The sequence below is a fragment of the Microcebus murinus genome, chromosome 1, assembly GCF_040939455.1.
Source record: "Microcebus murinus isolate Inina chromosome 1, M.murinus_Inina_mat1.0, whole genome shotgun sequence".
Taxonomy (NCBI): Eukaryota; Metazoa; Chordata; class Mammalia; order Primates; family Cheirogaleidae; genus Microcebus; species Microcebus murinus.
The window spans coordinates 152,851,173-152,878,485 of record NC_134104.1 but is presented as its reverse complement, the minus strand read 5'-3'; the positions used below and the strand labels follow the sequence as shown (position 1 = coordinate 152,878,485).

At 40.5% G+C, this 27,313-nt stretch overlaps 1 protein-coding gene across 1 annotated transcript in view; it reads left to right on the top strand.

Moving 5' to 3' along the window:
* SETD2 (SET domain containing 2, histone lysine methyltransferase) overlaps positions 1-26,830 on the top strand; it is a 133,699-nt gene extending 106,869 nt beyond the window's left edge. The window contains exons 17-21 of the mRNA XM_012771078.3: positions 2,492-2,631; positions 6,839-6,950; positions 22,762-22,842; positions 25,550-25,651; positions 26,016-26,830. Coding sequence (XP_012626532.3) covers positions 2,492-2,631; positions 6,839-6,950; positions 22,762-22,842; positions 25,550-25,651; positions 26,016-26,177 — 597 coding nt within the window. The 3' untranslated portion in view covers positions 26,178-26,830. The remainder of the gene's footprint in view (positions 1-2,491; positions 2,632-6,838; positions 6,951-22,761; positions 22,843-25,549; positions 25,652-26,015) is intronic.
* The last annotated feature ends 483 nt before the right edge of the window (positions 26,831-27,313 follow it).

The following is a 27,313-nucleotide window of genomic DNA, read 5'->3' as shown; positions in this document are numbered from 1 at the left end:
CTATGGTGCTCAGGCTGGTTGAGAACTCCTGCCTTAAGTGATAGTCCTGCCTTGGCCTCCCAAAGTGCTAATTACAGGTGTGAGCTACCACGCCTAGCCAACCATATATTTTTATACTTCACTATGAATTTTTGAATTGATGATTTTCTAGACTATTAGTATTTACTGAGTACAGGTTGAGTATCACTTTATCCAAGATGCTTGGGATTAGAAGTGTTTCAGATTTTTATGGATTTTGGAATATCTACATTATACTTAACTTGCATCCCTAATATGAAACTCTGAAATCTAAAATGCTTCAATGAGTATCTCCTTTGAGTGTGACCTTTGAGCGTCATGTCGGCACTCAAACACTTTGGATTTTTGGATTAAGGCTGCTCAACCTGTATTAGAATATGATGCTGTACTAGAGACCATGGGCTAGAAGTGTGGAATTGTGTGATATACTTCACTATACATGTTATACAGTTTTTTATTTTTATACAGTATTTTTAATACCAAGGGAAGCTTTTGGTATTTTACAACATATATAAAAGGATATAGTGAAATCTTATAGTGTTATTGTTGTTTTTGGATAAAATGGAAAATAAGACTGACATAAGAAGCAATTGAAAGATTCTAAACAGGAGAATAACATGATCAATCACATCAGCAATTTATAACACTGACAGTTCTGGAGAAGGCTCTTGCAATAATCCAGCAATTGATGGTGACTTTAGACAAATAAGATAGTGGAGATGTAGTAAAAATACTGTATGTGAAACAATTGGAGAATAAGACAATGTGTACTTACAATGGAGTGCGTGTTATGAGTTGGGCTCTTCTAGGCATTTTGAATACAAACATGGATAGGATTCCATTCATGTTCTTATAAGCCTACATTTCAAATTCGTCACAGAATGGGTCACAGTGAATAACCCTAAAGGTAGTCAGAGCTTAGTGTCGTGAAAGGTGCAGATAAAAGTGTTGGAGGATTTGAGGAGGGAAAGAATTGTTCCTACGTAGGGGAAAGGTTAGTAATTTAATAAGTGCTGAATGATTTGGAATATTCCTAAGTGACACAGAAGCTTAGGGAAAATAGGTCACTTTCCAGGCCAGACAGAGGATAGGGAAATGGAGGAAGTAAAACTTAGGGCTGGGCCAAAAACCCCTGGCTAGGTGAAATAGGGATAAAGGGTATGTACAAACTCCAGGATTCAGAGATGCTCAAAGACCTGTGCTTGCTTAAAAGTGAGCACATTTTATCTGAGCCTGATGTCTCAGATTCCTCTTCTGCTCAAGCAAAGGTAAAGCTGAAAAAATTATTCTTCATCAGTAGACTTACATAGAAGGAACAATCAAGGATATGTATTTTTATGGTGATTGTTTTAATCTGCAAGGGCTGCTATAACAAAACACCACAGACTGAATGGCTTAAGCAATAGGAATTAATTTTCTCACAGTTCTAGAGACTGGAAGTCCAAGATCAGGATGTTAGCAGGGTTGGTTTTTGATAAAGCCCCTCTTCCTGGTTTGCAGATGGCCACGGTCTCACTGTGTCTTCACGTGGCTTTTTCTGTGCACAAGTCTTCTGGTATAACTTCCTCTCCTTATAAGGACACCAGTCCTATTGGATTAGATCCTTACCCTTATGACCTCATGTAACCTAATTACCTCTTTACAAGCCCTGCCTCCAAATAACAGTCACAATATTAGGTCTTTAACATGTATATTTTTGGCAGATACATTCAGGTCCTAACAGTTGAAGTTTTTATGTTTTTTTAAAATGTGGCACTAAAATTTAAAAAATACCATTATGAAGTTTCAGGTCTACAAAGTAAAAATATAATGGATAAATGTTAATATTCTGTCATATTAGTTTCTCAAATATTTTTGGTTTTGATTTTTTTAAAGGTTCAGGTATATCTAAAGCCCATTCAGCTAATTGATATTCTGAATTTGGTTTGCCATTTTTTATTTTTATTTATTTAATTTTTTTGAGACAGAGTTTCACTGTGTTGCCTGGGGTAGAGTGCTATGGCGTCAGCCTAGTTCACAGCAATCTCAAAGTCCTGGGCTCAAGCGATCCTGCTGCCTCAGCCTCTCAAATAGCTGGGACTACAGGCACATGCCACCATGCCCAGCTAATTTTTTCTATTTTTAGTTGTTTGGCTAATTTCTTTCTATGTATAGTAGAGACAGAGTCTTACTCTTGCTCAGGCTGGTCTCGAACTCCTGAGCTTAAGCAATCCTCCCGCCTCAGCCTCCCAGAGTGCTAGGATTACAGGCGTGAGCCACCGTGCCTGGCCTGGTATGCCACTTAGAGTTGGTTTTTTAAAGTTGAAAAATACTACTGTAAATGATGAACTGCTGCAGTCTAGTTTTTAATGTGATGGTGAACTTAAGAGTAGGTATATGTACATTTTTGTGTATTGCCTAAGTGGGTTATTTTGTCTTATTCAGCCAGATTAAGAGATGTCAGTGATCACAAACATGTTTGTGTTCTTTGTAGCCTGAAATGGTTGTGACAAATAATCTCCTGGATCTGCCACCTCCCTCTCCTCCCAAACCAAAAACTATCGTCTTACCTCCCAACTGGAAGACGGCCCGAGATCCAGAAGGGAAGATTTATTACTACCACGTGATCACAAGGTAAGAGGGGCTGTATGGATATCCCCAAGTCTGCTTTTACGTGATCAAAGAAGCTGCCACTGTATGGCGAGTTTTACAGTTGTGGACTTCTTGTCATTGACTGTTAATTGTGCTTAAAAGGGCTGCTGGATTTCCAGAATCACATCTTAGACATTAGACTTTGGTCCTTTTTGGATCTATTTTGGTGTACTTTTAATTTGAAAGACTCTTTTGAAGAAAACTAAAGATTTTTTTTAAATGGTAGTGACTTAATCTAACATTTTGTATACATCAGGGGTCATGGCCAAACATTTTCTGTAAAAGGCCAGAAAATAAGTATTTTAGGCTTTGCTGGCCAAGCAGTCTCTGTTATTAATTATTCAACTGTGCTACTGTTATATAAGCAATCATAGACAATATACCATGAGGGGGCTTGTCTATATTCCAATTAAACTATTTGCGAAAACAGGCATTGGGCTAGAGTTGGTCTGTGGGCCATGGTTTGACAATGCCTGCTATATATTAAAACCCTAATTTATCTTTTTCTTAGAATTTTCTTTTAATGACAGCACTTTTTGTTCCCAATTGAAGATAGCTGAATTGCTTATGCTGACAAAAATTATTTGTGCTTATTGTAGTAAACAAATATAGTAGAAGAAGACTGTGAAGGAAGTATAAGTACTAAAAATACTACCTAGAGATGACTCATTTAACATTTTTTTAAATACCATTTTATTTTGGACAGATACCTTTATGTTGTGTATATGTTCTTTCTATGTGTGAGTGGGTAGGGGCGTACACTCATCAGTATATAATCTTAGGTAAGTTATTAGGATGCATGTTTTTGTAGTCTGATTTATTTACTAATTGATTTTATAGAACTTAATTTATACAGAACTATGTTGTTTGTTTTTGTATTTATTTATTTATTTATTTTTGAGACAGTCTCACTCTGTCACCCAGGCCAGAGTACAGTGACATCATCATAGCTCACTGCAACCTCAAACTCCTGGGCTCAAGCGAATCCTCCTGCCTCAGCCTTCCTAGTAACTGACACTACAGGTTCACACCACCACGCCCAGCTAATTTTTCTGTTTATTGTAGAGATGAGTCTCACTCTTGTTCAGGCTAGTCTCAAACTCCTGACCTCAAGCAATCCTCCTGCCTTGGCCTCCCAAAGTGCTAGAATTACAGGCCTGAGCCACTGCACCAGAATTATGTTACTTTTAATGTTTGTTTATACTTTGTTTCGGGCTGTCAAACTCTGCCCATAGGCCACTTGTTTTTGCTGATAAAGTTTTCTTGGAACACACCCACGCTCGCTTGCTTACCAATTGGCTATGGCTGCTTTCACACCACAATGGCAGAGTCATTGTGATAGAGACCACATGGCCCACAAGGTCAAAACCATTTACTATCCGATCCTTTACAGGAAAAGTTTGCCAACCACTGCTCTGTTGTATAGCTATGGCAAATTTTACTTAACCCACTCTGATTGATGAATCTTCACTATTTTATATCTAACTGTAACCTTCGATGGCCTCAGGAACACTAATCTTACTATTTTTTCAAGTAGATTCTTAGAATTGTTGAGCAAAACAGATGCATATTTTAAATTGAGAAATATTATTTGGACACACACAAAAAATATATAAAAGTGCCTTTTTCCTCATGTCACCTCTTTTAATCTTGTAAATCTAATAATCTTCATTTCCTATTTTAAAATTATTATCATTTTTTTGTTGTTGTTTTTAGAGATGAGGTTTCACTCTGTGATCCAGGCTAGAGTCCAGTGATGGGATCACAGCTCACTGCAACATTGAATGCCTGGGCTCATGCAATCCTCCTGCCTCAGCTTCCAGAGTAGCTGGAACTATAGGCATGTAAGACCATACTTGGCTAAGTTTTTAATTTTTTGTAGAGATGAGGTCTCACTAAGTTGTCCGGGCTGGTTTTGAACTCCTGACCTCAAGTGATCATCACATCGTGGTCTCTCAAAGTGCTGAGATCACGATGCCTGGCCCCAACTTTTTTATTATTGAGATGAAATGCCTTCATTAGATTATTGGCCATTTGTATCTTTTCATTTTTTTTATTTTTTTATTTTGAGACAGAGTCTCGCTTTGGTGCCCAGGCTAGAGTGAGTGCCATGGCGTCAGCCTAGCTCACAGCAACCTCAAACTCCTGGGCTCAAGCAATCCTCCTGCCTAAGCCTCCTGAGTAGCTGGGACTACAGGCATGCGCCACCATGCCCGGCTAATTTTTTCTATATATATTAGTTGTCCAATTAATTTCTTTCTATTTATAGTAGAGACGGGGTCCCGCTCTTGCTCAGGCTGGTTTTGAACTCCTGATCTCGAGCAATCCACCCTCCTCGGCCTCCCAGAGTGCTAGGATTACAGGCGTGAGCCACCGCGCCCGGCCCATTTGTATCTTTTATGGGTTGCTTCTTTGGGGCATCAACCCGTTTTCTGTTTGCATTGTTAGATCTCTTTATCAAGAATGTTATGAGTGTTTGATATCTTGTGACATAAAGAAGTTTAAAATTTTTATATAGTCAAATATTTTCCCTCTTTGTTTTATGCTTAGAAAGCCTACTCTATTCCCATTCAGAATACCTTTATAAAATGAGCCCTCAATATGTTAACTGAATTCATAGTGATTTTAAGAATGAGTATCTTCAAATTTAACCAGAACTTTGTTTTTTAACACCGAAACCACTTGTTTAATATACTATCAGTCTTTCAAAAATAGGAAAGGTTGTATTTATTTATATGTGTTCCTTTTCCATCTTTGTACAAGGTTTTGTTTATCTGACACCTAAGAACAGACATTTATATATATATTTTGTTGTTGTTGTTGTTCTGTTTCTATAATAAAAACCACGGTTGCTTGTGGTTCTTTTATTACAGTAGAATTCTTTGAGCCTGTTGTTTTTAAATTAGTTCCATAGGTCAGAGATAAGCCTATTTTCACAATAATCTGTATAACTGATTTACATCAAGTGCCTTAAATGTTGCTGACTAAAGATTGGTGTGGTAGCCTCAATGCCAGTACTTTGGGAGGCCTAGGCAGGAGGATTGCTTGAGGGCAAGAGTTTGAGACCAGTCTGGCTAACATACAGAACCTGTCGCTACCAAAAAAAAACAAAAACAAAAAAAAACTGGTGTGGTAGAAAAGCAGAATACTACAGTGGCAGGATTGACTTACCAGATATGTTGCTAGCTCCTTTTAGGCTTTTGGTTTTTTTGGAGACAGAGCCTTGCTTTGTCACCCAACCTAGAATGCAGTGGCGTGATTATAGGTCACCGCAAACTCAAAGTCCTGGGCTTAAATGATCTTCCTCCCTCAGTTTCCTGAGTAGCTGGAACTACAGGCACGCACCACCGTTCCTGGCTGATTTTTTTCTATTTTTAGTAGAGATGGGGGTCTTGCACTTGCTCAGGCTGGTCTCGAACTCTGGACCTCAACTGATCCTCCACCTCGACTTCCCAGAGTACTAGTATTATAGGCATGAGCCACCATTTCCGCCTCCTTAGAGGCTTTTGACGTTTTAAGTCACTGTTCATAGTATTCCTTGAATAGCTGACTTCGGTCTCCAAATCATGAATATCTTTACTTCCAGTTTTTACCCTATAGATCTAAATTTTTAAAAAATCTTTTCCTGCTTGTTTTCACAGCAACTATAAACATGCAGTGAGCTAACATAGCTGAGCCATTCTTTTTGCAGTTAGTTGAGAATATTTTTGGCGAGAGGGTATGAGTTTTTAACCTGTGCATATTTTCTATGCTGTCAGTCATTAAACCAAAGGGGTAGAGCCTACAAAGAAGAATGCTGCTACAGCAAGGGACAGTTTATCACATGGTAAAGGGTTGTGAGGGATGTTGTGATTTATTTTATTTTGCTCTAGGTACATGGTAGGTACAGTCACCGTTGATCTCTCTACCTGCAGAGGGGTGGCATAGGCAGTTACCTACTCCATGTACTTTTTAGGCTTTGCTGAGTCCTATTTTCAGGACATTAAGAGTCAAGAGAGGCAGAGAAGATGTTTGGTTTTATTGCTTTCTTCAGCACCCAGCCAATGTTGCCATATTATTCATTGTCCACAGAAATATGGTGGGCTACACAGTGAGCAGGGGTATGTCTTATGTATGTATGAGCAGAGGTGCCTGTGCCAGGTTTCTCTTTTCTAGCTATGACAGGATGACTGTTCTTACCTCCTTCTAGGCAGACTCAGTGGGATCCCCCTACTTGGGAAAGCCCAGGAGATGATGCCAGCCTTGAGCATGAAGCTGAGATGGACCTGGGAACCCCAACATATGATGAAAATCCCATGAAGGTGAGTGTGGCTTACACGTATATTGCCTAATCATTTGGGAGTCTGTGTCTTATCATTCTGTAAAGCCAGTAGCCACATGATCTTGGGGTTCTTTTTTTCCTGATTATGAAAAATATTTGAATAATCAGTCATGTGTCATGGTGCAGATGAAGTCAGGGAGAAAACAGACCTCTTTTAGACTTTCCAGTACTCAGATGCATAGTACCTACTTACTCAATTGAGAAATGTATATATAGGAAAAGTGTTTTTGCATAGACCAATCATGAAAGCATTTTGTGGGACACTAATAATAGCAAAAGGCAAAGAGAGAGAACAAGAGAGGCCCTGAGGTGAGGTCATCATAGTAACTTTTGTACTATGTACTCCTTTGTAACTTCTTTTAATATATCTTAACTTTCCTTCTTAGTTTGTATAGATTTGCTACATCTTCTTGATGGTGAGGGGTGTGTATGTGTGTTTTCACATGTGTTTTGCTTTTTTTTGACTGAAGTCTTACTTTGATGTTGCAGTTTAATGCCCAGCTATTTTGAGATTGGTGGGTGTGAAATGAAGTTAAACTGGTTATATTAAAATCTCACCAAAGTGCCGGGCACGGTGGCTCACGCCTGTAATCCTAGCACTCTGGGAGGCCGAGGTGGGCGGATTGTTCAAGATCAGGAGTTCGAAACCAGCCTGAGCAAGAGTGAGACCCCGTCTCTACTATAAATAGAAATAAATCAATTGGCCAACTAATATATATAGAAAAAATTAGCCAGGCATGGTGGCGCATGCCTGTAGTCCTAGCTACTCGGAGGCTGAGGCAGTAGGATTGCTTGAGCCCAGGAGTTTGAGGTTGTTGTGAGCTAGGCTGACGCCATGGCACTCACTGTAGCCTGGGCAACAAAGCGAGACTCTGTCTCAAAAAAAAAAAAAACCTCACCAAAGGAATATAACCCACCCCAAGCCCCTTTCTGTAAAGATTTGAGGCAGAGGTAATTTACTATGTAAATACTAGAGCAGAGAAGGTAAGAAAGAGCTTATTCCTCATAGCTCCCTCTGATAAGACAGTAATTGGAATGAGAGGTCATATAAATCAAGTGCTTAGTGATTGAATTAAAATGATCTTTATCCTTTTCCACTTGTAGAGGCCAAGTAACAGGGCAGCCTTACATGCCATGATAAGCAATTAGATCTCCATTCTCTGTAGGTGGTAGAAAACCTTTAAAGTGGCTTGAACAGTGACATGATCAGATTTGCCTGTTAGAAAGCTCTGTGGGAGAGATGAACTGGAGGGGTTGACCATGGTAGTCAGGGACTTTGCAATGAGCTTAATTAGGTTTACTCAGCACCCAGCAGCACCACATCATCTGTTAAAAATGCAGACTTTCAGCCAGGCACAGTGGTGGTATGCAGTCTTTAGGCTGAGGAGGGAGGATCACTTGAGCCTGGGAGTTCTGGGCTATAGTACACTACGCTGATTAGGTGTCTGCACTAAGTGTGGTGTCAGTATGGTAACCTCCCGGGAGCTGGGGACCACCAGATTGCCTAAGGAGGGGTGAACCTGCCCAAGTTGGAAATGGAGTAGGTCAAAACTGCTGTGCTGATTAGTAGTGGTATCGTGGTATCGCGTCTATGAATAACCACTGTACTCCATCCAGCCTGGCAACATAGTGAGATCCCATCTCAAAGAATAGGAAAAAAGCAGACTTTTGGTCCCTGCCCCAGACCTGCTAGATCAGAATCTGAAGTCATACAAAGTTCCTACGTGATTCACACATACATTAAAGTCTGAGTAGGCCAGGTGCAGTGGCAAGAGCGAGACCCCGTCTCTACTAAAAGTAGAAATTAGCCGAACAACTAAAATATATGTAGAAAAAATTTAGCCAGATGTGGTGGTGCACACCTGTAGTCCCAGCTACTCGGAAGGCTGAGGCAGAAGGATCGCTTGAGCCCAGGAGTTTGAGGTTGCTATGAGCTAGGCTGACGCCATGGCACTCTGGCCCAAGCAACACAGTGAAACTCTGTCTCAAAAAAAAAAAAAAAAGTCTGAGCAATATGAAGTACTTTTTGTAATTGACTATAAGAAAAGTATAATCATAAAATGTTACTATATACATAACCACCCAGAGCAAGTGATTTGTCAGGTTATGTCTGATTTTCACTCCTCTGCTACTACTGTAGGATGTGTGTGTATGTGTTTCGGGATTAAGATGTTATACATATTACAACCAAAAGGCAATGGCTGAATTATAGTCTAATAGCTTGGAACTTTTGATCCAAGTACATATTTCAAATCACACAGATCTGAGGTTAATCCCATTCGTCTTTACGTTTTGGTTGTATATCATACATTGGAATTCCTATGCAGGAGTCCTCAAACTACAGCCCTCAGGCCATATGCGGCTCGCCAAGGACATTTATCCGGCCCACTGGGTGTTTTTGCCGCTGCTGCCTGTCCTGCTTAGCAGCTGACTTCTCCCGGGCCCACAGTACGCATGTGTGGAATGTGCCCTGAACTCTCCAAGGACCCTCCAACGGTCTGGGGAACAGTGAACTGGCCCCCTGTTTAAAAAGTTTGAGGACCCCTGCTAGAGCATAAGTGTTGCACCTAGACTTAGGAATACAAAAGAAATATCAGGCAAAATTATTGCTCTCAGGTCATAGGAATATAAGGTTTGAAAATTATACAGTATTGTGTAGTTAAGTGGCAAATTGAGGTTTTGACTGTAAGTACCGGAGACATTTATAGAAAGAGAAGATGTAGCATTAGGAGGAAATCAAAGAAACTTCAGAAAGAAGGTGATAATTGAATTAATTGGGCTTTTTTTGACCTACAAGGTCTGTGGAATAATTGGGCTTTGAATAAGAGTTAGTACCCTCTTTTGAGGCCTTTCCTTTAAGTCTCAGCTCCTGCCAGCCTTAATGTGACCCCAGGGAGTTTTGTTCCAGGCTACAAGGGTCATCTAAGTATTTCTTTGTGCATTTTTCCTGAATACTTTTCCACAGCAAAAGAGGATAATGTAGTGAATTTTCTTTAAAGGTAGATGTATTATCTTAAAATGACTGACCTTTATTTGGCTTTTTGACTTTTTTAGAGTTAAAATATTCTCATTTTTAAATGATAATATGTGATGGTTGTGTTTTGGTTGTTTTTTTGTGTGTGTTTTTGTTTTGTTTTGGTTGTTTTTTAGTTTTTTATTAATATCCTTGGCAAAATAAAAGGTTAACAATGTCAGTGTTGGTTTTCCCCAATTTGTATTTTATTTAACAGGCTTATGAAAACCAAAGGTTTGGAAAGCACTGCACTAACACTCGTAAGCAGAAAACAGAGTGTTAAATGGAATTATGTCCACTTTCATTAGGTTAGGACCTAGGAAGCTGACAGCATTGAAGCACAATTAGTACTGTGGCTATTCATTTCAGCAGTCATTTCCTGAAGACACAGTGGACCAAGCCATGTGCCCATTGCCCTCCCTGTCTTTGGGGCTTGGGTCAGATTCTCTTCACTGATTCATTCTGTGCAGGCACAAGTGTATGTGTGTATGTATGTGTATACGCTTAACTATGAGAGGCAAAAGTGTAGCTTCTAACTTCTTGCCCTAGAATTAATTATAAATAAATGCATACACTGGATTCCAGAAAAGCTAGGATGCCCCCAAAATGATGTGATATTTACAGTTACAACAGTAGAAAGATAATGGATGTACTAATTGAGTTTCAGTGGAAAATTGTATATTCTAATTTGTAATGTATTTGAATGTGCTAAAATATAAGTTAAAGGATAAAGAATTTTCCAATAAGCAAAGAGAGGCTAAAGGAAAGCTGGGGCAAAGGCAGGGAAGAGGGAAAAGTTTAGGATATGTTTGGGGAATGGCCCTGTTTATTTGGGGCATAAACATAGGCATCATAAAACTTGTATTCAAGTGTGAAGTTGGAAGGGCATTGTGGGGGATGGATCCTTGGGATTTTAAGATGTTATAAAAGAATATGAACCTTGTGCATGGTGGGAAATTTTTGAATATTTTATTGGTAAAATTTGTTATCGTTCTCGGCTAGAGGATGACAGTAGGATAAAATATTCTGATACATTTCTGTTGTTTAATAATGGTTTGTAAAATGTTTTTGATGATCTTTGAGTATGACTGGTAAGCAAGATTTTGGCATTACTTTGGTCATAGAACGTGGAAGAGAATATCTGTGAAATTCATTAAATTGCTGTGCACCCATGGGAGCTAGGAGAGGGCTGACCAACACCCCCACCTACATGTGGGAAACTCTCTATGTGGGCAATCATAGGGAGAATCACTTAATGTTTCTAGTACCTAGTGAGAGGCACTTTTGGTCCTAAGTGAAAGTCGGTCTTCATAGACTTTTAAAAATATCACAGAAAATAATAACTATATATGAAACTTTTCATAAATATTCAAGAAGATGATGTATAAGCCGGGTGTGGTGACACACACCTGCAATCCCAGCTACTCAGGAGGCTGAGGCAGGAGGATCTGAGCCCAGGAGTTTGAAGTTGCTGTGAGCTACGTTGATGCCACAACACTCTGGCCCAGGCAAGAGAGCGAGACTCTGTCTCAAAAACAAAACAAAACAAAAAAAACAATGATGTATAGATTTTTGACTTTAGGTTCTGTACCTACCAAGAATAAAAGGAGGAAGTGTATTTGGCTTATCATTTAGAGACATAGAGTTACTTAATATTTGTTGAATTATTCTATCACAAGAGAGAGCAGGTGACTAGTGCATTAATTTTTACAATGTTTATGTTTCAAGGCTTATGTCTGCAGGCCCTAAGAGTCAGAAATGACACTGCAAATAAAGAAATTGCCACGTTTGTGCAAAACTATTTAGAGTCTTAAGGATGGCTGTAAAATAACAACTTTTCACTAACTCATGACTGACAGTCTCTGTTGATACTTTATAACTATATATCAGTAGGATTCGGTTTAAAGTCTACTCTCTTTGTTTTCCAGTTTTTTGTTTTTCTTTTCATACTTTTTTGGGATTAATTTAGATTTTTTTCAAGTATTCTAATTTTTTTTTTTTTCTTTTTTTTGTGCCAGAGTCTCGCTCTATTGCCCAAGCTAGAATGCCATGGCGTCAGCCTAGCTCACAGCAACCTCAAACTCCTGGGCTCAAGTGATTCTACTGCCTCAGCCTCCCAAATAGCTGGGACTACAGGCATGTGCCACCATGCCTGGCTAATTTTTTCTATATGTTTTTAATTGGCTAATTAATTTCTTTCTATTTTTAGTAGAGATGGGGTTTCGCTCTTGCTCAGGCTGGTTTTGAACTCCTGACCTTGAGCAGTTCTCCTGCCTCGGCCTTCCAGAGTGCTAGGATTACAGATGTGAGCCACCATGCCCTATTTTTTTCTTTTCTATTGGTTTATTAGTCATACTTTGTTTTACTGATTTTTTAGTGGTTCTCAAAGTTTGATGTGGGGCCCTCTAGGGGTTCCAAAACCCTTTCAAAGAAGCCATAAGATCAAAACTATTTTAATAATGATACTATTTTTTTTTTTTTTTTTTTTTTTTTTTTTTGAGACAGAGTCTCGCTTTGTTGCCCAGGCTAGAGTGAGTGCCGTGGCGTCAGCCTAGCTCACAGCAACCTCAAACTACTGGGCTCAAGGGATCCTCCTGCCTCAGCCTCCCAAGTAGCTGGGACTACAGGCATGTGCCACCATGCCCGGCTAATTTTTTGTATATATTAGTTGGCCAATTAATTTCTTTCTATTTATAGTAGAGACGGGGTCTCGCTCTTGCTCAGGCTGGTTTCGAACTCCTGACCTCGAGCAATCCGCCCGCCTCGGCCTCCCAGAGAGCTAGGATTACAGGCGTGAGCCACCGCGCCCGGCCTATAATGATACTATTAATAAAACATTATATGTCTTTGTCACTCTCATACATTCATAAATGTACTGTGGAGTTTTCCAGAGAGTACATCATACGTTTAAATGCAGAAGGGAGTGAGACTCCAGGTGTATTCTATTAGTAAGACATTAAAAAGATTTCTGAAGCGTAAAACTGTGCCACTCCTAACGAAATTTCCTTAGTTTTGGAAAACAGTTATTTTTCACAAAAATTATGTAATGGATTTGTTAATGTTATTTTAAAATAAATTAATAAATACTTGTTTCTCAGTTTGAATTTAATTTCTTTTTTTTTTTTCTTGAGACAGAGTCTCACTTTGTTGCCTAGGCTAGAGTGAGTCCCATGGCATCAGCCTAGCTCACAACAACCTCAAACTCCTGGGCTCAAGCGATCCTTCTGCCTCTACAGGCATGTGCCACCATGCCCAGCTAATTTTTTCTATATATATTAGTTGGCCAATTAATTTCTTTCTACTTACAGTAGAGATGGGGTCTCGCTCTTGCTCAGGCTGGTTTCGAACTCCTGACCTCGAGCAATCCGCCTGCCTCGGCCTCCCAGAGTTCTAGGATTACAGGCGTGAGCCACTGCACCCAGCCTGAATTTAATTTCTAATATGAAAAATTTTGATAGATACGACTCATGTAAATGAAAGCTCCGTGGGGTACTCAGTGTTTTAAGAGTGTAAAGGGGTCCTGAGATCTAAAATTTGAGAACCACTGTTCTAAGGTTTACAATATGCATACTTGCCTTATTACGTCTATCATGGCATAAAATACACCACTTTTCTATAATTACTTATCTTATATAATTGACTTTTTTATAATTGTAAGAACCTATAATTTGCAACTTCCTCTCCATTGTGCTTTTGCTGTCATACATTGTATTTTTCTATGTTATGAACCCCAGAATATATTGGTTTTTTGCTTTAAACAGTCTTAACTTTTAAAACTTGCAGCAAAGTCCTATGTTTGCCCACATATTATATAACTATATATTATATAGCACTCTTCATTTTGTCTTGTAAATATGAGTTTCTACCTGGAGTTAACATTACTCCTATCCAAATGTAACTAAGCCCAACCTTATATGGCTTCTGAGATTAGATAAGATAGGGCACATTCTGGGTAGTATGTCCATAGACTCCTTTAACAGATTAACTGCCCCGTGAGTTGTATTTAACTCACGCTAGTTTTGAGCCCGGGGCATAGTGAAACATGTAACTCACATCTTTTCACCTTGGAAGCCGAGGGAACTATTTTTCAAGTTGCATATAACACTCACGGAAAACAATAAAAAATAACACATTTTTCATTAAATTAGAAAGGATAGTTTTGTTTTTGAAATTTTCTTTCTATTTTCGTAATAAACACTGGCCCCAAGGAAAAAAAAATTTTTTTCTAGTGTGGCAGTCAATGTGTTAATATTTCTAAGTATTTCATATCTACTGGTGATAAATGCTCTTAGCATTTGTTTGTCTGAAAAGAGGTATTTATTTTACCCCTTTAAAAAAATACTCCTTATTTTTACAGCAATTTTGATTGATTGGAGACGGAGTCTCATTCTGTTGCCCCGGCTACAGTGCACTCAGACTCTTGGGCTCAGGCGATCCTCCTGCCTCAGTCTCCCCAGTAGCTGGGAGTACAGGCATGTGCCACCATGCCTGGCCGATTTTTCTATTTTTTGTAGAGACAGGGTCTCGCTCTTGCTCAGGCTAGTCTCAAACTCCTGAGCTCAAGCAATCCTCCCGCATCAGCCTCCCAGAGTGCTGGAATTACAGGTGTGACCCACCATGCGCGGCCTGATCTTTTTATTGTCTCTATAGTATTACCTTTTCCAGAATGTCATATAGTTGGAATCATACAGTAGGTAGCCTTTCACCTTGGCTTCATTCACTTAGCAGTATGCATTTAGGGTTTTTCCATATCTTTTTTTGAGACAAGAGTCTTGCTATGTTCCCTGGCTAGAATGCTGTGGCGTCAGCCTAGCTCACAGCAACCTCAAACTCTTAGGCTCAAGCGATGCTCTGCCTCAGCCTCCTGGGTAGCTGGGCTACAGGCATGCGCCACCATGCCCGGTTAGTTTTTTTTCTATATATTTTTAGTTGGCCAGTTAATTTCTTTTCTATTTTTAGTAGAGACAGGGTCTCGCTCTTGCTCAGGCTGGTTTTGAACTCCTGACCTTGAGCTCTCTGCCCGCCTCGGCCTCCCAGAGAGCTAGGATTAAACCAGCGTGAGCTACCACGTCTGGTCTGGGTTTCTCCATATCTTTTCATGGCTTGATAGTGCATTTAATCTTAGCACTGAATAATATTCCATTGTATTTATCCATTCACTTACAGAAGCACATCTTGATTGTTTCTAATTTTTGGCAGTTATGAATAAAGCTACTGTAATAAAAAATCCATGTGCAGGTTTTTATGTGGTCCCAAGTTTTCAGTTCATTTGGGTAAATACCAGGGAGCAGAGTTGCTAGAGCATATGGTAAGAGTGTTTAGTTTTATAAGAAACTGCTAGACTCTTTTAGTTTGGAGGATATTTTACTGGATATATAATTTTACTGGATATATAATTCTAAGTTGAGCTGAGTGCAAGGATTGCTTGAGGCCTGGAGTTTGAGACTAGCCTGGGCAATGTAATGAGACCCTGTCTCTACAAAAATAAAAAAAATTTCCCAGGCATGGTGGCATGCTCCTGTTGTCCTATCTACTTGGGAGGCTATGGTGAGAAGATCTCTTTGAGCCCAGGAGTTCAAAGTTGCAGTTAGCTAAGATCAGGCGAGTGTACTCCAGCCTGGGTAACAGAGCAAGATTCTGTCTGATTAGAAAAAAAAGAATTCTAAGTTGATATATTTTTTTTTATATTATAATATTGAATTTATTGAAACCAGGACATGGCATAACCCTCCATTTATTATGTTATTTAATTTATGTAGATAATATATCATGATTTATTTGCAACACTTCTTGTATATCTTTCCTTACACGTTTTAATGGCATTTTAAGTCAACCTATTTTTTTTTTTTTATCTCGGCATATTATGGGGGTACAGATTTTAAGGTTTCAATAAATGCCCATTTCTCCCCCTCCCCCCACAAGTCTGAGTCTCCATCATGACCATCCCCCAGATGGTGCACATCTCACTCATTATGTATGTATATACCCGCCCCCCCCAGTTGATATTTTTTGCCCTTTCAACACTTAAAAGATGTTAGCTCATTGATTTCTTAAAATAGTTTCTAATAAAAATATAATTCTTTCACAGGACAGGTGCCTATAAAAATAAATTTTTAAAAATATATATATAATTCTTTGTCCTCCTCCCCCCAAATATCTTAATTTTGTCTTTTAAAATTGATTTTTAGCAATTTGATTGTGATGTACCTTGGGTTTGTTTTCTTTGTATTTAACCTGCTCATGGTTCTTTGTCCTTTTTAGATCCATGGAAAGGTAGTTTTCATCAAATCTGGAAATATTTTCACCTTCAATTTGTTTCATCACCGCTTTTCCTGGGACTCCAATTACATACATATTTTCAGACTGCTCAGTATTGTTCCACAGGCCACTAAGTCTCTGTCAAATTTTTTTTCAGCTCTTTTCTCTCTATTCTTCAGTTTATATAGTTTATGTTCCCCTCTCTTCAAAGTTCACTTATCTTCCTACCCCCTTATCTTCACTTACCCCCCTGTTGTATCTAGTTAGCTAGGCTTAGCCATTGATTAATTTTTTATTTTAATTGTATTTTTCACCTCTAAAATTTTAATTCACTTATTTTTGATAGTTTTAATTTTTTTAAAAAACACTTGTGATAAATACCTTTTACTTCATTTAAATGTCCACTTTTTGTAGTTAAATCCTAGAAGAAAAGGAATATGTTTAACTGAAAAAGCTCATTTAAGGTTAGGCGGTCATTGATGACAGAAGGGAAGCAAACTGATGTTACAGGATAAAGCCCCATCAAGTATTAATATCTCAAACTTAAGCAAAGACCTCAAATCATATTTTCTAGCTTTATTGTAGTTTTTGTTCAAAATATATTTTATATAATCTGTTACCCAGGAAATCAGTTATAGTTATATCTTCCTATTAGGCTATAGAAACAAGAAACACAATAGGACAGTGACTCTACTTTTAGGTATTAAGGCATTGAGAGCCCCAGATATTCTAAATGAGACTATTATGCTCATGTTTGTTTGTTTTAATAAGACTGTGGTTCAAAGGCTCACTTTTTTTTTTTTTTTTTTTTTTTGAGACAGAGTCTCACTTTGTTGCCCAGGCTAGAGTGAGTGCCGTGGCGTCAGCCTAGCTCACAGCAACCTCAATCTCCTGGCTCAAGTGATCCTCCTACCTCAGCCTCCCAAGTAGCTGGGACTACCAGCATGCACCACCATGCCCGGCTAATTTTTTGTATATATATTTTTTAGTTGGTCAATTAATTTCTTTCTATTCCATATACCTGTTTCCAACAAGCACCAAGTAAATTGGTGCTTGTTGGAAACAGGTATATGGAATGATATAGGAAGGTAGAAAATGCTTTGAAGAGTGCTAGGTGGTATAGTAAAAGCTTTTGATGATGAGACTAAGCATTGTGAGAATGTTCCTTCTCTGTTTTCCTACATTCATGCTCCCTACTCTTGGTTATCTTGTATTCTCTTTCCATCATGTCATGAGTGTAAAGTCAAATCTTCCTTTGAGAACCCCAGACCTGAATCATTGATGATTGCTTGCATAGTTGAGAAGACAGCAGTTTATTTCCTGCTCTGTCTTGGCTTTTAATTAACATTCAGTCACAAAGTATAATAGGTCTCTTCTAACTATCTTATGTTAAAATAGTAGTGTAGAGTATTTATTTGTTGGATTGAGAGAGTTGCTGAGGGTGGGATCAGGTGCCAAGTTTTTTCAGTTGTTGTTCCCACATTGGAGGTGAGGCAATTTGTGGAATGATTCAAAACAGAATCATTCATTAGGCAATGGAAAGGGAACCATAAATCACAGTTAAGAGGAGATTGTCAGAAGCCAGAGCCCAGATGTCTGCAGAACAGATGGTTAAGATGACTATACTTGATGCCTGCTGGTTCCAGGTGATGTCTTATGAACCTTAGTTCCAGGTTTTTCATAAACCCTGCTTCCCTCTGAGTGCATCACATGGAGTCTGTGTGCAGTCCAGCCATACTTTTGAAACACTATTGGTAGAAAGTGCCTTAGAGATCTTTTTGTTTCTATCTTACCACTGCTTGCCTTTTTTTTTTTTAATTACAGTATAGCTGTGTGCCTTATCTAGAACTACCTGATAAAATAAATTATTTTGTTGTTTCTATCAAAAGTGGTAGCACATCCAAAAGAGAATACACATGGCCTCAACTTATGATGGTTCAACTTAAAATTCTTCAAGTTTACAATGATGAGAAAACAATATGCATTCAGTACACTTCTTGACTTACCCTGGGTTTATCAGGACATAACCTTGTTGTAAGTCGAGGAGCATCTTAATGTAGTTGTCCGACCATATCCATGGAGGATTGGTTCTAAAACTGCCTGTGGATACCAGAATTTGTGGATGCGAGAGGTGTTTGCCTCTGCACATGCACAGACATCATTGCAGGGTTACATGGATAACAAAATATCAGGAAAACATAACACTACCAAAGTAAACTAATAAAGCTCTAGTACCTGACCTCAAAAAAATGGAGATCTATGAATTGCCTAACGAAGAATATAAAATAATTATCTTAAAAATGTTCAGTGAAATTCAAGAGAACACAGACAACAAAATCATGAAAACAACGTATAAACAAAATGAGACATTTAATAAAGAAATATTAACAGAAACCATAAAAAAAGAAACAGAAATCCTGTAGCTGAAGAATACAGTGACAGAACAGAAAAAATCATTAGAGAGCTTCAGTAGCAGACTTAGATCATGCAGAAGAAAGAATAGTGAACTCAAAGACAAGTGATTTGAAATTAATTAGAAAATTTAAAAGAAAAAGGGATAAAAGCATATGAGATCTATGGAGTGCCATCAGGATAACAAATACATGAACTATAGGAGTTCCAAAAGGAGAAGAAAAAGAGAAAGGGGCAGAATGCTTAATTAAATAAATGATACTAGGCCAGGTGTGGTGGCTTATGCCTGTTATCCTAGCAATTTGGGAGGCCAAGGTGGTAGGATCACTTGAAGCCAGGAGTTTGAGACCAGCCTGGGCAATACAGCGAGACCCTGTCTCTACAAAAAACCCTAAAAGATGGCCGGGCGCTGTGGCTCACGCCTGTAATCCTAGCTCTTGGGAGGCCGAGGCGGGCGGATTGCTCAAGGTCAGGAGTTCAAAACCAGCCTGAGCAAGAGCGAGACCCCGTCTCTACTATAAATAGAAAGAAATTAATTGGCCAACTGATATATATATAAAAAATTAGCCGGGCATGGTGGCGCATGCCTGTAGTCCCAGCTACTTGGGAGGCTGAGGCAGGAGGATCGCTTGAGCCCAGGAGTTTGAGGTTGCTGTGAGCTAGGCTGACACCACGGCACTCACTCTAGCCTGGACAACAAAGTGAGACTCTGTCTCAAAAAAAAAAAAAAAAAAAAAAAAAAACCCTAAAAGAATTAGCTGGGCATGGTGGCGTGCACCTGTAGTCCCAGCTATTCAGGAGGCTGAGGCAGGAAGATTGCTTCAGTCTGGAAGTTGGAGGTTACAGTGAGCTGTGATCGTGCCACTGCGATCCAGCCTAGGTAGCAGAGTGAGACCCTGTCTCACAAAAAGACAGACAAGAAAAATCAGATACTGGAAACTTCGACACATTGCAGTCATTCCTCCATATCCATGAAGGATTGGTATATTTTTTTATCTGCAGTTTTTCAAACCCACAGATGCAGAATAACAACTATACTAAGTTTTTGTTATTTCAAATATCCTTTCTTAACCTTTTTTTCTTTCTTTCTTTCTTTTTTTTTTTTTTTGGACACAGAGTCTCACTCTGTTTCCCTGGCTAGGTGCTGTGGCATCAGCCTAGCTCACAGCAACCTCAAACTCCTGGGCTCAAGTGATCCTCCTGCCTCAGCCTTCCAAGCAGCTGGGACTGCAGGCATGTGCCACCATGCCTGGCTAATTTTTTTTCTGGTTTTAGTAGAGATGGGGTCTTGCTCTTGCTCAAGCTGGTATCAAACTCCTAACCTCAAGTGATCCTCCCACCTCAGCCTCCCAGAGTGCTAGAATTACAAGCATAAACCACCGTGCCCAGCCTTCTTAACCTTTAATTGATACATACAGGTTCATGTCTTGCAGAGCTTAGGTTGAATCACGTGTGTAGTGTTTCTTCTGATGACTCAGCTATGCTTCTGTATTCCTGCTGCCCCAAAAGATATAGTTCCTCATTGAATAATGTTTTACATTTCATGTTCAAAGAGTATTAATTAAATTCAGGGAGAAAAAATCATTAGCTAGGTATACCCTGCTCTCCATCAGGACCCATTTCTATAACTCAGGCCTTGGTTCCAAGTCACGTGGGCTTTGTGACATGGTTGTGTCTGTATATACAATAAAGGATGTTTATTGTGCTACACAGTCTGTGTGTGTTTACCACAGCTGCCCAATAATCTTAAGGCCATTGCCAACTAAGCCAGTAGGACTCAAGCCTCACTTGGGTGATGTGATGGTAATTAGGCCTCCCCTGTTATATTCAGACACTAGGAATCCAAATATGCCACAGATGAAGGCTGACAGCAGGGCCAACTTTGAAGGTAGTAAACTCTGGCTTTCTGCCAGACCCTTAGCCTGCTTATTTTATTATATGCTTTTGTCTGGCCACTGGTCACATAGGTTCCCACCAGAATTTGTTTGACTGATGCCCCATATGAACCAACATAGAGAAAAGGCAAACTATAACTCTTAGTTTTAGAAGTTTAAGTAGAACTTAAGAAATGCTAAAATTTTAAGTGGAACCTTTTTGGAGTAAGGGTGGTAAAAGGTCCCAAGGTTTTCATTTCAATAACAAGTGCTGTCTTTAGCTCTGATTCTGGCTCCTTTGCCTACCTTGGTCTTGAGTAAGTGGTAGCCAGTTTCTGAAACACTTTCCCATGCCATTTGCAGACCACAGATCAAGGAGAGAGAGGTACAAGAATTTCAGTACTCCCATGGGTTCTGAATGGTTAACGATTTCCATGATGTAAGTCTAGGCACCCTTCATTTGAACAATTCCTATTTCAATCCCAATTGCACAGCATTCAAAAGGACCAAGAGAGCTCCTAGACAGAGCTCAGTGGATTATGCTCTATAAGTGTTTTTAAGGTCCTCCCAACCATATCAAGTTAGGGATTAAATCAGAAAGCTATTGAATATGCATTGGATTTATTTAGCTTTCTGAACACGTACCCTATTAAGAGGGAAGCAGGACATTCTTGTGTATACAATATCCTCACTGAGAGCCTGGCTTTTTCCATAGGACCAGGATACTGAAGATAGTTGTCATACCTGAAGGAGCTTTCTGTACTCATTCTTTTGCTACTCATTTCTAAGATCTACAAACAGCTGGGCATGTGGTAGAAGTTTCCTTGGCTTATTCAAATAATTTGTGATTGAGACTTGCTACCTGAGATCTTATTGTGGTGCAAACCCACACTCTACAACTGGAAAAATATAATCACAAAATCCCGAAGCAAAACATTTGAAAATAGTTACTTGCATTTTTTTGGCTTAGTTTTAGTTCCTGAAAACAGAGGTTGGATCTGTTTGTTCTTTCTACTCTGCTCCTCTAACTAACTCCCCTAATGCTTCCACAGCCACAGAAAGAAAGTAGAAAAATGGAAAATATGACTTTCTCTGATTTAATAAAATTAGAGAAAGCTGATTTTGTGACAGCTCAAAGCCAAAGAGCCAGTCCTGAGCAAAGGGAGTCAAATGCTTTTTCAGCACCAGAGCCTTTATAATGTTTGTGGAAATGCAGGAAACATAATCAGGGGATGGGTGAGGTATAGAAAAATTTCTCTATTCCACACCCCTAGCAAAAGCATGAAGTACTGCCAACCGCAGCTTCTAGATTTATCTCAACTAACCTTGTATTCAAAGGGGAATGCTTATAATTACTCTTTTTTGTGGAAAAGCATGTCTACTAGGAAGGGGCCTGATGGCTAGTGGTGGGCAAAAGTATGGATAGATGGCCTGCATGGCAGGTGCTCTGAATGGCAGGCCTGCCAACCTGTCACCTGTTGATAGTGCTTGGTTAGGCGTCACTTGGCGGCCTCCCCTCTAGTAGTGCTAGAAAAGAATGTTCCTGGGTTTGCTGTCATCTTGTCAGCTTGGGACAGAGTATCTTTTGTGTCTTACTGTACGCATCTGTTCACTGACTAGAATGACCCTCGTTTTCTCCCCTGTAATATCTTAATACCTCCTTAGTCTTTCCATTCCTAAGCTGTAGATACCAACCTCCAAGCAGCCTCTTCTGCATGCTGTCTTGTACAGTCTAGCCAACTCCATGTTTGGGGGGAAGTGATGAGTATCCAAGGGTCTTCAGAATAGAGTATTTTGCCTTTGTCCTGAAATCTTAGAATGTCAGTGCCAGGGGAAGTCAAGCTTGTTTTGTCTAGGCCTCACTTGGTAGTGTGGAGAGCTTAAGCTCAGAACAGGACTATATTAGTGGTCCAAGCCGTACAGCACATTCATCTTTAGAGAAAGTAACTCTGAGACAACTGGAAATGTATAGCTACATCAAAGGGTATAGCTTTGGCTTAGGGTAGAGGATTGGACCTTGGCTTATAAGAAGGAGGCAAGAGCCATATGACAGAATTTGAAACACAGCAGTCAAGTTGACTCTAGGCCGTGCACCTGAGTCAGGGCTTCTAAAGGGATTCTAATACCAAGAGTCAGGTATCCCAATTGGGGAAGCGAAAATAGGGTTCTGGGGACAGTAGGGCATCACTAAACTGCTTATGCCAACACTGTTGTGTTTTGTCTTCTATTTTTAGACCTCGAAAAAGCCCAAGACAGCAGAAGCAGATACCTCCAGTGAGCTGGCTAAGAAAAGCAAAGAAGTATTCAGAAAAGAGGTAAGGTTTGGTGGATGTGGGCACTAAGCAACTCAGGCTCAAACTGGACTCTTCCGTTTCTTGTCCTAAGTATGTACAACATTTCCCTTGTCCTGTAATAGGCAGGAACATGCAATTTAGCTTATGCCTCTTGCTAAGTGCTGCTTTTCCTATTGAGATCTCCTCAGCCATCTCTTTGCTTGACAGAAGCCTATGCAGAGCACATTTACCTGTTTCTCTGTGGGCCTTCTATAGCATCTATGGCAAAGGAAAGCTGTTTGTAGTGTTAGGCTGCCTCATCTTTGGAGCTCCCCTTGCTTCTGTGATTTGACTTATGTAGTTGTTATAGGATAACACATTAGTATGGCCCTTTTTTAAAAAATGGATTTATTTATTTTTAATAGAACTGGGGTCTTGCTCTTGTTCTTGCTCAGGCTAGTCTTGAACTCCTGAGTTCAAGCGATCCTCCTGCCTTGGCCTCCCAAAGTTCTAGAGTTATAGGCGTCAGGGTATGGCCCCTTACAACTGCTTAAACGGTTTCATATCCATTATTTCATTTCATTCCCACAACAGCCCTTGTTGTGGGCAAGACAGGGATTGTTGTTCCCCTTATTTAGGTGAAGGAACTCTTAAGGTTCAGAGAAGGCAAGTTCTAGACAAAAGACTTGAGCACAGGCCTTCTTGCTCAAAGTTCAAGTTCTCTTTCTTCGGTATCTCATTTGGTGGCTGCCTAATCCTCAAGGCATTAGGATAATGCAGCTCCTCTTTATGCTTACTGGAAATATATGTTTGTAGCAATTAGGGCACTAAACTTCTCGTCTGCCTCATGGCATCCAGATTCAGTCTTCATTCTTTGTAGGGGCTTATAGTGTTTTGGAAGAAACAGACCTCTAAATGAGTAATAGCGGCCATGTGAAGAGTGTGCCACAATAGGACGAGAGGCCACAATTCAGGTTGTCAGGAAGGGTTCCTGAATCAAGGATAGGAATTGGTCAGATGGATCAGAAGACATCACTTCAGGCAGCAGAATATACAGAGGCAAGAGGAAGCAATATCCCTTCCAGGAAATTATAAGTAGTCCCATGGGCTATAGCACAGGCTATGTGAGGGGTGCTGGAAGTAAGGCTAGATGGTATTGTGCTTCTTAATATAGGGACTGTTTGTGGATTATGGGGAACCTCTGCAGGATTTTAAGGAGGGGTAATGCAATCCCTTCCTATATTGGGGGAATAAATCAAAGGGGGAGAGTGGAGGCCAGAAGACCACAGAAGAACTTTGAATAAAAGGCTTATCTAGGCCGGGCGCGGTGGCTCACGCCTGTAATCCTAGCTCTCTGGGAGGCCGAGGCGGGCGGATTGCTCAAGGTCAGGAGTTCGAAACCAGCCTGAGCAAGAGCGAGACCCCGTCTCTAGTATAAATAGAAAGAAATTAATTGGCCAACTAATATATACAGAAAAAACTAGCCGGGCATGGTGGCGCATGCCCGTAGTCCCAGCTACTTGGGAGGCTGAGGCAGTAGGATCACCTGAGCCCAGGAGTTTGAGGTTGCTGTGAGCTAGGCTGATGCCACGGCACTCACTCTAGCCTGGGCAACAAAGTGAGACCCTGTCTCAAAAAAAAAAAAAAAAAAAGGCTTATCTAGGGCCGGGCATGGTGGTTCACACCTGTAATCCTAGCACTCTGGGAGCCCGAAGCAGGAGGATCGCTCAAGGTCAGAAGTTCAAAACCAGCCTGAGCAAGAGTGGGACCCCATCTCTACTAAAAATAGAAAGAAATTAATTGGCCAACTAAAAATATATAGAAAAAATTAGCCGGGCATGGTGGCGCATGCCTGTAGTCCCAGCTACTCGGGAGGGTGAGGCAGTAGGATTGCTTGAGCCCAGGAGTTTGAGGTTGCTGTGAGGTAGGCTGATACCACAGCACTCTGGCCTGGGCAACAGAATGAGACTCTGTCTCAAAAAAAGGCTTATCTAGGGATAAAACTTAGTTTCTCACTGTCCCTGTGTGAAAGTATTGGTATTTCAGCTCAGCCAACCAGCAGCTGTTTGTTTATTGCCAACCTTGTGATATAGCCTTGTTCTTTAAAAACCTGAAGGCTTACTGAGTTTCAGTGATGGGTAAGCCTGTTCATCACTTCCCTGTGAAGTGGCCATCATTGGCCTCTTTGTTCCCTGGGGTCTCTTTGAGAGCCATTAGGTAGGGCTGATCCTACCGAGATAGCCCAGGGGAGGACATTAGAAGTGGTAGAATGAAAAGGATTCTTCCCTGGATCTTCTTCTACTGGCTGTCATACTATGCTTCAGTGACAAAATGCCAGGGGTTGCCAAGCCTCCTAGTAGCTCTGGAATGCCTGCTCTGCACTGCCCTGCTTCCAGGGGCCAGAGAACCAGCTACGGCCTCTTTATACCAAGGACACAAAATTTGTTGGCTGAAACCTGGGGCTGCTGTAAGACTCAGCAGTGACATTCTGTTGCTGGGTGCCTCCAGCTACTGCTTTAAGTGAGGCTTGTTAAGTTCATCCAAGGGAGCTCTTTCTCTCTCAGGGCTGAGCCTTTTCTCTTACACCTTACTGGCTTGCTAGCATTCTACTGTCCAAAGCAGCCATCCTAAGGAAGGAAAGGGAAGATCCGGCTGGCTCTACTTGCTTCATTTTGTAATTATTTCCTCAGTATAACTCTTTGCATTCTCTGGACTGTTAAGCAGTGTGTTCTCTTTCCTCTGCCTGCAGATGTCCCAGTTCATTGTCCAGTGCCTAAACCCTTACCGGAAACCTGACTGCAAAGTGGGAAGAATTACCACAACAGAAGACTTCAAACACCTAGCTCGCAAGGTACTCCCTCTGCTTCTGGTCTGTCAGTGTTCTGGGCAAACTGTGTGCCTTCTGGGAAGGCTTCCTTCATCATAGAAAGTGTAGTTTTTCTTCCCTGATGTCAGGGCTTGGGGCTCTGGGACAGGGAGGGCAGGTTGGGTGAACAGGGGCAGGGATGGGGGCCACCTAACTTAAGAGCAGTAGGTCTCTAAGAAACTTTCGGAGCTGAGCTTTTCCATACTAGTGATCCCGGCAGCAGCCTGCTCCATACCATTATTAACTCTCAGCTCTGAAGCAGCAGGATGGATTACCACCCCTGCCATCCCCCTCAAATAATTTTCACTCTGATCGGTGGCTGTGGTCTTTCTTCCTGTGTCCTGGACAGCTGACTCACGGCGTTATGAATAAGGAGCTGAAGTACTGTAAGAATCCTGAAGACCTGGAGTGTAATGAGAATGTGAAACACAAAACCAAGGAGTACATTAAGAAGTACATGCAAAAGTTTGGGGCTGTTTACAAACCCAAAGAGGACACTGAATTAGAGTGACTTATGGGGCCCAGGTGGGAGGACGGGTGATCAGGTAGGGCAGGCTCTGGGGAGATGAAATCTGTGGGCCTCTCTGCCCTACCCCCTCTGTCAGGGTTGTGGTACTGATGACTTGTCACCCTGGGAAATTCAAACCTGCAGATGTCAACTGAAAGCCACAAAAATGAGCTCCATCTACAAGTGATCCCTAGTTGTGAGCTGTTGGGGTGTAGTTAGAAGCCATCAGCAGCAAGGGATTAGGGAGGAGCCTGGCCAGACCTGACCCCACTCTCAAACCTGGGTCTCCTCCTTGGCGGTGCTGTCAGCGCACAGACCCATGCGCATCCCCACCCACAACCCCTTACCTTGATCTGTATTATATTTTAATGTATATGTGAATATATTGAAAATAATTTGTTTTTTCCTGGTTTTTGTTTGGTTTTTGTTTTGCTTTTAGCCTCTACATGCTAGGATCACAGGAAGACTTTGTAAGGATGGTTTAAGGTCTCCTGCAAGGTTTAATTTGTTATCATGTAAATATTCCAAAGCAGGCTGCCTTGTGGTTTTGGCCAGCCTTGTGCTATGTTGATAAGATTGATTTACTGCTTAAAATCACTTTACTTTATCCAATTTTTACTGAACTTTTTATGTAAAAAATAAAATCAATTAAAGAACTTGGTGTGTGTGTTCACTAAAAGTTGATCAAGCATATTTGGGTGTAGTTATGTCACTGGAGAAAGGAGAGATAGTGGCTGTGTTTGAGGTCCAAGATTAATCCCTGCAGCTGGATTTTATTACAGGACTTGTTCCCCACAGGTCCCAATATGTCTGAGGCAGACATTTGCCATATGACTGACATTTGTGGGCTTGGGGTCTTTGTGGCTGTGCTGTGGGGTTCGGTCAATTTGCACATGTGTTCCAGAGCAAAGGAAGTATGACCTAAGTCCTCATTGATGCTGGGCTTCTTTGGTTAATAGGCCAGTCAAGAAATGCAAATCTGTCTTCTCCCTTGATACCTCCTAGCTAGAAAGAGTCATTGAACTTCTTCCCTCCAGAGACCTGATTTCTCTGAGCCCACTGGAATGCTCATTTGATATTTGGGTTCTCTGACCTCCCACCTTTACCCCCAATACTAGGCTTGGACGCTATAGGGACAG